A 13,303-nucleotide genomic window follows, 5' to 3' on the forward strand; every position below is an offset into this window, starting at 1 on the left:
ATATTTTTATTTTATTTTTATTTTTCGATATGTATACTTTGACAATGTAAGTAATAATGAACTTGCCATGTCAATAAAGTCAATTGAATTGAATTGAATTGAATTGAATTGAATTGAGAGAGCGAGAGAGAGAGCGAGAGAGGGAAGGGTAAAGAGAGAGAGAGAGGGAGGGTTAGAGAGAGAGAGAGAGAGGTAGAGAGAGAGGGAGGGGTAAATCTGTTGATCTGTTGCCACAAGAAAAGGGCAACCAGTGAAGAACAAACACCATTGTAAATACAACCCATATCTATGTTTATTTATTTTCCCTTTTGTACTTTAACTATTTGCACATCGTTACAACACTGTATATAGACATATGACATTTGTAATGTCTTCATTCTTTTTGAACTTTTGTGAGTGTAATGTTTACTGTTCATTTTTATTGTTTATTTCACTTTTGTTTATCCATTTCACTTGCTTTGGCAATGTAAACATATGTTTCCCATGCCAATAAAGCCCTTTGAATTGAATTGAATATAGAGAGATTCCAAAACTATCCATAACAAAGCCATCACTTACGGAGAGATGAACCTGGAGAAGAGTCCCCTTAGCAAGCTGGTCCTGGGGCTCTGTTCACAAACACAAACAGACCCCACAGAGCCCCAGAACAGCAACACAATTAGACCCAACCAAATCATGTGAAAACAAAAAGATAATTACTTCACATATTGAAAAGAATTAACAAAAAAACTGCGCTAACTAGAATGCTATTTGGCCCTAAACAGAGAGTATGGTATTTGTCACATTTTCTCACGCTCCCTCTCTCCGGCGCTCAACGTCGCCAGTTGTCTCATCATTACACACACCTGCCACCAACGTTACGCGCGCCTGCGACTCATGACACTCACCTGGACTCCATCACCTTCCTGATTACCTCCCATATATCTGTCACTCCCATTGGTTCTTTCCTCAGGTGTTATTGACACTGTTTTTGTTGCTGTTTGCTTTTCCTGTTTCTTGTTTTGTACTATGTTCTATTTATTATAAAATTTGCTGTACTTGTTTCCCAACTCCCGGCAGACACGTTACAATGCTATTTGGCCATAACCAGAGAGTACACAGTGGCAGAATACCTGATCACTGTGACTGACCCAAACTTAAGGAAAGCTTTGACTATGTACAGACTCAGTGAGCATAGCCTTGCTATTGAGAAAGGCCGCCGTAGGCAGACCTGGCCCTCAAGAGAAGACAGGCTATGTGCACACTGCTGTCGTCATAGGATATGAAGGTCAGTGAATCTAGAAAATTTCAAGAACTGTGAAATTTTCTTCAAGTTCAGTCGAATAAACCATCAAGCGATATGATGAAACTGGCTCTCATGAGGACCGCCACAGGAAAGGAAGACCCAGAGTTTCCTCTGCTGCAGAGGATACGTTCATTAGAGTTACCAGACTCAGAAATTGCAGCCCAAATAAATGCTTCACAGAGTTCAAGTAACAGACACATCTCAACATCAACTGTTCAGAGGGAAATGTGTGAATCAGGCCGTCATGGTCGAATTGCTGCAAAGAAACCAAGAAACGCGAGCAATGGTCATTAGACCAGGTGGAAATCTGTCCTTTGATCTTTTGGTTTGGTTCCAACCGCTGTGTCTTTGTGAGATGCAGAGTAGGTGAACCGATGATCTCCGGATGTGTTGTTCCCACCGTGAAGCATGGAGGAAGAGGTGTCATGGTGTGGGAGTGCTTTGCTGGTGACACTGTCTGTGATTTATTTAGAATTCAAGGCACACTTAACCAGCATGGCTACCACAGCATTTTGCAGTGATACGCCATCAAATCTGGTTTGCGCTTAGTGGGACTATAATTTGTTTTTCAACAGGACAATGACCCAACACACCTCCAGACTGTGTAAGGGCTATTTGACCAAGAAGGAGAGTGATGGAGGGCTGCATCTGATGACCTGGCCTCCACAATCACCCGACCTCAACCTAATTGATTGAGATGGTTTGGGATGAGTTGCACCGCAGAGTGAAGGAAGAGCAGCCAACAAGTGCTCATCATATATGGGAACTCCTTCAAGACTGTTGGAAAAGCATTCCTCATGAAGCTGGTTGAGAGAATGCCAAGAGTGTGCAAAGCTGTCATGAAGGCAAATGGTGGCTAATTTGAAGAATCTTAAATATATAATATGTTTTGATTTGTTTAACACTTTTTTGGTTACTACATGATTCCATATGTGTTATTTCATAGTTTTGATGTCTTCACTAATATTCTACAATGTATAAAATAGTAAAAATAAAGAAAACCCCTTGATTGAGTAGGTGTGTCCAAACTTTTGACTGGTACTGTATGTAAATGTGATATTTCAATGTTTTATTTTTAATACGTTTGCAAAAAATGTCTAAAAACCTGTTTTTGCTTTTTTCATTATGGGGTATTATGTGTAGATTGATGAAGGGAAAAAACTATTCGATTTTAGAATAAGGCTGTAACGTAACAAAGTGTGTAAAAAGTCAAGGGGTCTGAAATTTAGGGATAGCCAGGACCACACTCCAAAACTCAGACATCATACGAAGCATTTATGTTTAGTGAGTCCGCCAGATCAGAGGCAGTAGGTATGACCAGGGATGTTCTCTGTTTAGTGAGTCCTTCAGATCAGAGGCAGTAGGGATGACCAGGGATGTTCTCTGTTTAGTGAGTCCTCCAGATCAGAGGCAGTAGGGATGACCAGGGATGTTCTCTTGATAACTGAGGGAAATGTACCATTTTCCTGCCCTGCTAAGCATTCAAAATGCAATGAGTACTCTTGGGTGTCAGGGATGTAATTGCATAAAAAGTACATTATTTTAGGAATGTAGTGAAGTAAAAGTGAAAGTTGTCAAAAATATAAATAGTAAAGTACAGACACCCCAAGAAAATACTTAAGTAGTACTTAAAGTTATTTTTACTTAAGTACTCTATACCACTGGCGGACAGAGGCAGGCAGGTGCAGGTCAAGCTCCCAGTCCCGGGTGTAGGGTGAGGTCGACCTTAGACAATGTTCGGATTGGGGGAAAGGAAACTGATCCTAAATCTGTACCTAGAGGAAACTTAACCCCTGATCCTAGATCCCATATACATGTCCTGTTTCTAAAGTCCAGCATGTAAAAAAAACACCCTCCATTTGAGAACATTGGAAGAAACTTATATGGCATCACTTCTGATGGCACAACATACAGTAAGGTCCTAAATTATTAACATCCTATATGAGCAATAACATCAAACATCAAATATGAGCAATAATTACTGTTTCAGAATATTTTGTGCCCAATAGAAATGAGTGGTAAATAACGCATTGTGTCTTTTTAGAGTCACTTTTAAATGTAAATAAGAATAGAATACGTTTCTAAGCACTTCGGGTATTCATGTGGATGCTACCATTATTACGGATAATCCTGAGTGAATCGTGAATAATGATGAGTGCAAAAGATACAGAGGGTCACAGATCATACTTCCAATACATGCTAACCTCTCACTATTACCAATTATTATGATATGGGCACATGCGACAGTTGAAAAGTGAGTAAATAGCGCCCCCGTGTGTCAAATGTAAAATAGGTTTATTAGTGCATTTAAGTTACTTCTCTCCTGCACTGTTGTGAACTCAGAACTGCGGAAGGACAATTCCTCTACCCTCGACTTTGTTGATGCTATCCCTGCCCCCCCCTCCTCCCCGTCATACCCAAATTTAAAATGATATTTTTAATACAATGTGGGCGCTCTGTCGTCATATGTTCCAAAATCAGGAAGTAACGATACAGCCTGGGTGTGGCTTAGAAGTGTCAGAAGATTTCTTCACTACCGGCTGTAATTGTCACAAACACAAATACAGACAGCAGAGAGAGAGAAAGGCCTGTAGGCTGTGTATTATCCTTTACCGTCATCTCCTCTCCGCCACAATAACGGGTGCATGCATGGCAGAATTTTTAGGATACAGCGCGGGTTTTGAGCAGGTGGGTGAATTCAGTCATGTAATTGCGCACAGTCACAGTACGGTCTCGATATTATGCTCTTAATATGTTGGCTCTGCCTACAATGTGTATATTATATCGATTATCAAAATGTTTGGTTCCTTATCAGAAGTTATTCTTCCTGTTAAGCCTATAGATTTAGATCGATAGATATAGTCGGATGTTGTACTGTCACTTTTACTTTTTATGTCCTGCATTAAGTTAAAACCAACCCTTTTCATGTTCTTCCCTCTAAGGTTTATGCAGTTTATGGTGTATTATAGCAGCCTAGAGGGTTAACATGGTAGATAGATGGTTATTCCCCCCCAAATGATATATATATTTTAAGGAACTCAATTCTGCTTTCAACTTACTCTTGAAAGTTGTAATAGTAAAATGCACAAGGTGCAATTTCGAAATTGGGTTCAGTTCCTCTTGTCATGTCAGTCATGTGTAAAGTACTTAAGTAGTTTTTGGGGTTATTTTTACTTAAGTAGTACTTTAAAGTATCTGTAATTTACTTTAGTATTTATATTTTCGACAACTTTCACTACATTCCTAAAGAAAATAATGTACTTTTTACTCCATACATTTTATCTGACACCCAAAAGTACTCGTTACATTTTAATTGCTTAGCAGGACAGAAAATTGTCCAATTCACACACTTATCAAGAGAACATCCCTGGTCATCCCTACCGCCTCTGATCTGGCGGACTCACTAAACACAAATGCTTCGTTTGTTAATGATGTCTGAGTGTTGGAGTGTACCCCTGGCTATCTGTACATTTTAAAACAACAAGAAAATGGTGTCGTCTGGTTTGCTTAATAAAAGGAATTTTAAATGATTCATACTTTTACTTTTGATACTGAAGCATATTTAAAACCAAATACTTTTAGACTTTTACTCAAGTAGTATTTTACTGGGTGACTCACTTTTACTTGAGTGAATTTCTATTATGGTATCTTTACTTTTACTCAAGTATGATAATTGGGTACTTTTTCCACCCCTGAATTCATACCTTAAAGAGATATTTATAACTTGTCAGAAAAGTCCAGATCAACTACCACATGTCAGCTAACATTTTTTTTTTAGATAGATACATAGATTTTGTTGTCGTGTTTGAGTCACTCGAATATCACATGTATACACATAAGACGTGGCAAAATGTGTAGAATTGCAGGAAAATGTGCTTTTTAAACTGCACAATTCTCTTCACCCCATAACAAAATGTGTATAATTGCAGGAAATAAGCTTTAATCTTGCAAAATGTTCTCTCCGCCAACAAGGGGTGTGTGAACAGTTTGTGTCGTGAATAGTGCTTGTGTCTATAGAAATAGACCTGGCGGGGTGTTGGATGTACCCCAATGCTGGAAGGGGGGGGGGGGGGGGTGTTGGATGTACCCCAATGCTGGAAGTGGAGGGGGGGGGCGAGTGAAAATGTTTGGGAGATGGGAAATGTTTGGGAAATGCTAGGAGATAGTATGTGTATTACTAGTAATTATATTACTTTTGAAAGTTAGTGGTGTGCAGAGGTGACACACACATACACACACATACACATACACACACACAGAGTGACTGACACAGGTAGTGTAGGATGGTGACGGATGGTAGGATGGTAGTGTAGGAGGGTGACGGATGGTAGGATGGTAGTGTAGGAGGGTGACGGATGGTAGGATGGTAGTGTAGGATGGTGACGGATGGTAGGATGGTAGTGTAGGATGGTGACGGATGGTAGGATGGTAGTGTAGGATGGTGACGGATGGTAGGATGGTAGTGTAGGATGGTGACGGATGGTAGGATGGTAGTGTAGGATGGTGACGGATGGTAGGATGGTAGTGTAGGATGGTGACGGATGGTAGGATGGTAGTGTAGGATGGTGACGGATGGTAGGATGGTAGTGTAGGATGGTGCGTTATCTGGATGTTCTGATGTTTCCACGGTGATGTTGTCATATCGTAACTAAGGTAGCCCGCAGATATATTTCAAATGTATTGATTCAATTCAATACATTTCCAAATGCGAAACATCTTTCCCTCAGACTGGAGGTATACACAACCCTCTGCTCCCCTCTGCTCCCCTTTCACAGTGGTGGAAGTGATGGTTTGTGGTAGTGATGGTTGGTAATGTACCACAGTGCAGACAGGGTTTCCATCTGTCTCTGTCACTTCCTCTTCCTGTCCTCCTCTGTTTCCTCTTTTTTTTGTGTGTGCATGTGTTTCTTTACCACCGCCTGTCTTTTTAGGTCTGAATTGACCGTGTTTTATCTGAAGTCAGAGCTTCCAAATCAGCTGGAGGTCCTCTGTAGCTCAGTCGGTAGAGCGTGGCACTTGCAATGCCAGAATAGTGGGTTCGATTCCCGGCACCACCCGTAAGGGGGAAAATGTGTGTGTGTGGCTGTACATTTATTTTGTATAAGAGCGTGTGCTAAATTAAGGAATGACATATATAATTGTATTGCCCTCTAGGTCCTGTCTCAGCTAGTGAGTGTGTGGCGTGTCTACCTGGTTAACGTGTTGAGTAAACCCTGTTGTCGGTACGGATGTGGTTTCTAGTGTTGACTAAGGAGTGCCATAGGAGTCCACACCTTTTTATGCGTACACACACACACACACACACACACACACACACACACACACACACACACACACACACACACACACACACACACACAGGAAGCGTTGCTACATCCCCACATGTGTGTACATGCTCAGCTTGTGTGACACACACACACACACACACGCTGGAAAACTAGGAAACGGTGGCAAGCTCCAGGGATGATTAACCACAACACAGTCGATGTTTCTTCCAGTCTAATGTATTGACCTCTCTCTTTCCCTTTCTCCAGGTGTGAAGTGGGGATGCTGTGAGTGTGTGTGTGTGTGTGTGTGTGCGTGTGTCGTGGTGACCGGGTGTGCTGTGATGTCAGGTGACAGCAGCACATTGTCTTGGAAGGTTGTGGAGACCTATGGCCAATCAAAGTCCTCGGACACTTCCCAGACGACGGTTGCTGGGGACGGCGGTCCAACAAAGATCATCAAAGTGTGTTTCACCAGCAACAGTGCTAACTTGGGGAAGAACTTTAAACTAGTCCGCTGTCATGAGGGCATGACTGTACGGGTTAGTGACATTACTGTACTATCATTGTCATTATACTGTAGTGTGTAATATATATATATATAACAGTATAACTTTAAACCGTCCCCTCGCCCCGACCTCGGGCACGAACCCGGGACCCTCTGCACACATCAACAACAGTCACCCACGAAGCGTCGTTACCCACCGCTCCACAAAAGCCACGGCCCTTGCAGAGCAAGGGGAAACCCTACTTCAGGTCTCAGAGCAAGTGACGTAACCGATTGAAATGCTATTAGCGCGTACCCGCTAACTAGCTAGCCATTTCACATTCGTTACACTCACCCCCCTTTCAACCTCCTCCTTTCACATCCGTTACATATATATATATATATATAAATATAAATAATACTTTTGAACGATAGTATATATATATTCATTCAAAAGTTTGGGGTCACTTAGATATGTCCTTGTTTTTGAAAGAAAAGCACATTTTTCGGTCCATTAAAATAACATCAAATTGATCAGAAATACAGTGTAGACATTGTTAATGTTGTAAATGACTATTGTAGATGGAAACGGCAGATTTTTTATGGAATATCTACATAGGCGTACAGAGGCCCATTTTCAGTAACCATCACTCCTGTGTTCCAATGGCACGTTGTGTTAGCTAATCCAAGTTTATAATTTTAAAAGACTAATTGATCATTAGAAAACCCTTTTGCAATTATGTTAGCACAGCTGAAAACTGATTAAAGAAGCAATTAAAACTGGCCTTCTTTAGACTAGTTGAGTATCTGGAGCATTTGTGGGTTCGATTACAGGCTCAAAATGGCCAGAAACAAATAACTTTCTTCTGAAACTCGTCAGTCTATTCTTGTTCTGAGAAATGAAGTCTATTCCATGCTAGAAATTGCCAAGAAACTGAAGATCTCGTACAACGCTGTGTACCACTCCCTTCACAGAACAGCGCAAACTGGCTCTAACCAGAATAGAAAGAGGAGTGGGAGGCCCCAGTGCACAACTGAGCAAGAGGACAAGTTCATTAGAGTGTCTAGTTTCAGAAACAGACACCTCACAAGTCCTCAACTGGCAGCTTCATTAAATAGTACCCGCAAAACACCAGTCTCAACATCAACAGTGAAGAGGCGACTCCGGGATGCTGGCCTTCTTGGCAGAGTTGCAAAGAAAAAGCCATATCTCAGACTGGCCAATAAAAAGAAAAGATAAAGATGGGCAAAAGAACACAGACACTGGACAGAGGAACTCTGCCTAGAAGGCCAGCATCCTGGAGTCGCCTCTTCACTGTTGACGTTGAGACTGGTGCTTTGCAGGTACTATTTAATGAAGCTGCCAGTTGAGGACTTGTGAGGCGTCTGTTTCTGAAACTAGACACTCTAATGTACTAAAGCAGTGTTTGTTGCCCAAAGGGTACACATTTTAGTTTTACACACCTCAACTCATCGTCAAACCTTTGATTGTTGGAATCAAATCAAATGTTATTCATCAGATGCTTCGTAAACAACAGGTGTAGACTAACAGTGAAATGCTTGGTAAACAACAGGTGTAGACTACCAGTGAAATGCTTGGTAAACAACAGGTGTAGACTACCAGTGAAATGCTTGGTAAACAACAGGTGTAGACTACCAGTGAAATGCTTGGTAAACAACAGGTGTAGACTAACAGTGAAATGCTTGGTAAACAACAGGTGTAGACTAACAGTGAAATGCTTGGTAAACAACAGGTGTAGACTAACAGTGAAATGCTTGGTAAACAACAGGTGTAGACTAACAGTGAAATGCTTGGTAAACAACAGGTGTAGACTAACAGTGAAATGCTTTGTAAACAACAGGTGTAGACTACCAGTGAAATGCTTGGTAAACAACAGGTGTAGACTACCAGTGAAATGCTTGGTAAACAACAGGTGTAGACTACCAGTGAAATGCTTGGTAAACAACAGGTGTAGACTACCAGTGAAATGCTTGGTAAACAACAGGTGTAGACTAACAGTGAAATGCTTGGTAAACAACAGGTGTAGACTACCAGTGAAATGCTTGGTAAACAACAGGTGTAGACTAACAGTGAAATGCTTGGTAAACAACAGGTGTAGACTAACAGTGAAATGCTTTGTAAACAACAGGTGTAGACTACCAGTGAAATGCTTGGTAAACAACAGGTGTAGACTACCAGTGAAATGCTTGGTAAACAACAGGTGTAGACTAACAGTGAAATGCTTGGTAAACAACAGGTGTAGACTAACAGTGAAATGCTTTGTAAACAACAGGTGTAGACTACCAGTGAAATGCTTGGTAAACAACAGGTGTAGACTACCAGTGAAATGCTTGGTAAACAACAGGTGTAGACTAACAGTGAAATGCTTTGTAAACAACAGGTGTAGACTAACAGTGAAATGCTTGGTAAACAACAGGTGTAGACTAACAGTGAAATGCTTGGTAAACAACAGGTGTAGACTAACAGTGAAATGCTTGGTAAACAACAGGTGTAGACTAACAGTGAAATGCTTTGTAAACAACAGGTGTAGACTAACAGTGAAATGTTTAGTAAACAACAGGTGTAGACTACCAGTGAAATGCTTGGTAAACAACAGGTGTAGACTAACAGTGAAATGCTTGGTGAACAACAGGTGTAGACTAACAGTGAAATGCTTGGTAAACAACAGGTGTAGACTAACAGTGAAATGCTTGGTAAACAACAGGTGTAGACTAACAGTGAAATGCTTGGTGAACAACAGGTGTAGACTAACAGTGAAATGCTTGGTAAACAACAGGTGTAGACTAACAGTGAAATGCTTGGTAAACAACAGGTGTAGACTAACAGTGAAATGCTTGGTGAACAACAGGTGTAGACTAACAGTGAAATGCTTGGTAAACAACAGGTGTAGACTAACAGTGAAATGCTTGGTAAACAACAGGTGTAGACTACCAGTGAAATGCTTGGTTAACAACAGGTGTAGACTAACAGTGAAATGCTTGGTAAACAACAGGTGTAGACTACCAGTGAAATGCTTGGTAAACAACAGGTGTAGACTAACAGTGAAATGCTTGGTAAACAGCAGGTGTAGACTAACAGTGAAATGCTTTGTAAACAACAGGTGTAGACTAACAGTGAATGGCTTGGTAAACAGCAGGTGTAGACTAACAGTGAAATGCTTGGTAAACAACAGGTGTAGACTAACAGTGAAATGCTTGGTTAACAACAGGTGTAGAGTAACAGGGAAATGCTTGGTAAACAACAGGTGTAGACTAACAGTGAAATGCTTGGTAAACAACAGGTGTAGACTAACAGTGAAATGCTTGGTAAACAACAGGTGTAGACTAACAGTGAAATGCCTGGTAAACAACAGGTGTAGACTAACAGTGAAATGCTTGGTAAACAACAGGTGTACCCTAACAGTGAAATGCTTGGTAACCAACAGGTGTAGACTAACAGTGAAATGCTTGGTAAACAACAGGTGTAGACTAACAGTGAAATGCTTACTTACGGGACCTTTCCAGCAATGTGGAGAGAAAGAACATAGAGAAATAATAGAAAAGTAAAACATGTAATAGTAAATACATAATATGTAACAATATTTTACATTTACATTTTAGTAATTTAGCAGATGCTCTTATCCAGAGTGACTTACAGTTAGTGAGTGCATTCATCTTAAGATAGCTAGGTGGGACATGACTTACAGTTAGTGAGTGCATTCATCTTAAGATAGCTAGGTGGGACATGACTTACAGTTAGTGAGTGCATTCAACCACATCACAAAAGTCAGAGCTCGAAATGTTGGGAGTCAAGTGCAAGTGTTGGTGAATGTTTTATTGTTGTTTTGGAGATGGGCAGGGACTCTGCTGTCCTAGCTTCAGGGGGAAGATGGGCAGGGACTCTGCTGTCCTCGCTTCAGGGGGAAGATGGGCAGGGACTCTGCTGTCCTAGATTCAGGGGGAAGATGGGCAGGGACTCTGCTGTCCTAGATTCAGGGGGAAGATGGACAGGGACTCTGCTGTCCTAGCTTCAGGGGGAAGCTGGTTCCACCATTGGGGTGCCAGGACAGAGAAGAGCTTGGACTGAGCTGAGCGGGATCTTCCCTCCCGTAGGCATGGGAGGGCCAAGAGACCAGAGATGGCAGAATGGAATGCTCGAGTTGGGGTGTAGGGTTTGAGCAGAGCCTGAAGGTAGGGAGGGGCAGTTCCTCTTGTTGCTCCGTAGGTAAACACCATGGTGGAGTGTGTGGAGGAGTGAGGTGACATGGGAGAATTTGGGAAGGTTGAACACCAGGCGGTGTGCAGCGTTCTGGATAAGTTGCAGGGGTTTAATGGCACAAGCGGGGAGCCCAGCCAACAGCGAGTTGCACTAGTCTAAACGGGAGATGACAAGTGCATCAATTAGGACCTGCGCCCGCTTCCTGTGTGAGGTAGAATTGTACTCTACGGATGTTGTAGAGCATGAACCTGCAGGAGCTAGTCACTGCTTTGATGTTTTCAGAGAACGACAGGGTTTTTTGTTGTCCAGGGTTATGCCAAGGTTCTTTGCACTCTGGGAGGGGGACACCGTGGAGATATCAACCGTGATGGAGAGATCTTAGAGCGGGGAAGCCTTCCTCGGGAGGAAGAGTAGTTCCATCTTGTCGAAGTTGAGCTCGAGGTACAACATGCAACACTTTAAAAGATGTTACTGAGTTAGTTTATATAAAGGAAATAAATTCATTAGGTCCTAATCTATGGATTTCACATGACTGGGAATACAAATATGCATCGGTTGGTCACAGATACCTTAAAATAAAAAGGTAGTGCCCGTCGATCAGAAAACCAGTCAGCACCATTTTCTTCATGCAGCACGACACATTTCCTTCACGTAGACTTGATCAGGCTGTTGATTCTGGCCTGTGGAATGTTGCCCCACTCCTCTTCAATGACTGTGTTGAAGTTGCTGGATATTGGCGGGAACTGGAACACGCTGTCGTACACGTCGATCCAGAGCATCCCAAACATGCTCAATGGGTGACATGTCTGGTGAATATGCAGGCCATCGAAGAACTGGGCCATTTTCAGCTTCCAGGAATTGTGTACAGATCCTTGCGACATGGGGCCGTGCATTATCGTACTGAAACATGAGGTGATGGTGTTGGATGAATGGCACCACAACGGGCCTCAGGATCTCATCACCGTATCTATGTGCATTCAAATTGCCATCGATAAAATGCTGTTGTATTGGTTGTCTGTAGCTTTTGGCTGCCCATACCATAACCCCACCGCCACCATGGGGCACTCTGTTCACAACATTGACATCAGCAAACCGCTCGCCCACATGACGCCATACATGTTGTCTGCGGTTGTGAGGCCAGTTAAACAAAATGCCAAATTCTCTAAAATGACATTGGAGGCGGCTTATGGCCAAGAGAAAGTGGTCTTGTTTCAATTCTATGAAATGGTTTAGAATATCACAGTGCGATGAGAACACAGCTATTTGATTTTCTAGACTGTCACCTTTCATATGCCGTCTCCCAGGCTGGGCTCTGTCGCTCAGAAGGAGAGGGAATTCATTATTTTGTCAGGATAGGCCAGAAAATGTGACACATTGTGCCACACCCTGTTCAAATGTTGTGTCTGAAACCTGACACTTCAAGTCACCTCCACGGAGAGAGTGGAAACAGAGAGCAGACAGATGGGTCTTTCTGGCATTATAAAGCACGGGACCCTACGGCTTTCACACACCGCTCTGTACACCAACATGTCAGTCTGAACCGGTTCAGAACCTCTCAACGTCCCCCATATACACTGGTAGAAAAAGAAGGGTTCTTCAGGCTGTACCCATAGGAGAACCCTTTTGGGTTCCAAGTAGAACCCTCTGTGGAAAGGTTTCTACACAGAACGCAAAATGGTTTTACCTGGAACCAAAACAGTTCGACCTAGAACCAATAAATGTTCTTCAAATGGTTCTCCTATGGGGACAGCCAAAGAACCATTTTAGGTTCTAAAATAGCACCTTTTTTTTCTAGGGAGTGTAGGGAACTTAACATCTAAACTACTAGTTTACTGTAGAGAGGACTGAACTCTATGGGTCACTAATATATATACAGTATACTATTATTATAGTATTGACGTACTAATATTACTACTGTAGTATTATTCATATTTCTACTATAATATATTTCCACTATAATATATATTTCTACTATAATATATTTCTACTATAATATATTTCCACTATAATATATTTCTACTATAATATATTTCCACTATAATATATAT

At 41.8% G+C, this 13,303-nt stretch overlaps 2 protein-coding genes across 4 annotated transcripts in view; one reads left to right on the plus strand and one right to left on the minus strand.

Moving 5' to 3' along the window:
* The window catches only part of LOC120059732 (E3 ubiquitin-protein ligase TRIM9-like), a 1,105,060-nt gene that overhangs the window by 902,344 nt on the left and 189,413 nt on the right, over positions 1-13,303 (minus strand). The gene's annotated exons all lie outside the window — the stretch shown is intronic.
* Positions 3,786-13,303, plus strand: part of LOC120060127 (protein-tyrosine kinase 2-beta-like) — a 48,032-nt gene continuing 38,514 nt past the window's right edge. For all 3 annotated transcript variants that reach the window (XM_039009221.1, XM_039009223.1, XM_039009222.1), the window contains exons 1-2: positions 3,786-3,973; positions 6,820-7,091. In XM_039009221.1, the coding sequence (XP_038865149.1) occupies positions 6,894-7,091 (198 nt within the window). In that variant the 5' untranslated portion in view covers positions 3,786-3,973; positions 6,820-6,893. The remainder of the gene's footprint in view (positions 3,974-6,819; positions 7,092-13,303) is intronic.

The sequence above is a fragment of the Salvelinus namaycush genome, chromosome 15, assembly GCF_016432855.1.
Source record: "Salvelinus namaycush isolate Seneca chromosome 15, SaNama_1.0, whole genome shotgun sequence".
Taxonomy (NCBI): domain Eukaryota; kingdom Metazoa; phylum Chordata; class Actinopteri; order Salmoniformes; family Salmonidae; genus Salvelinus; species Salvelinus namaycush.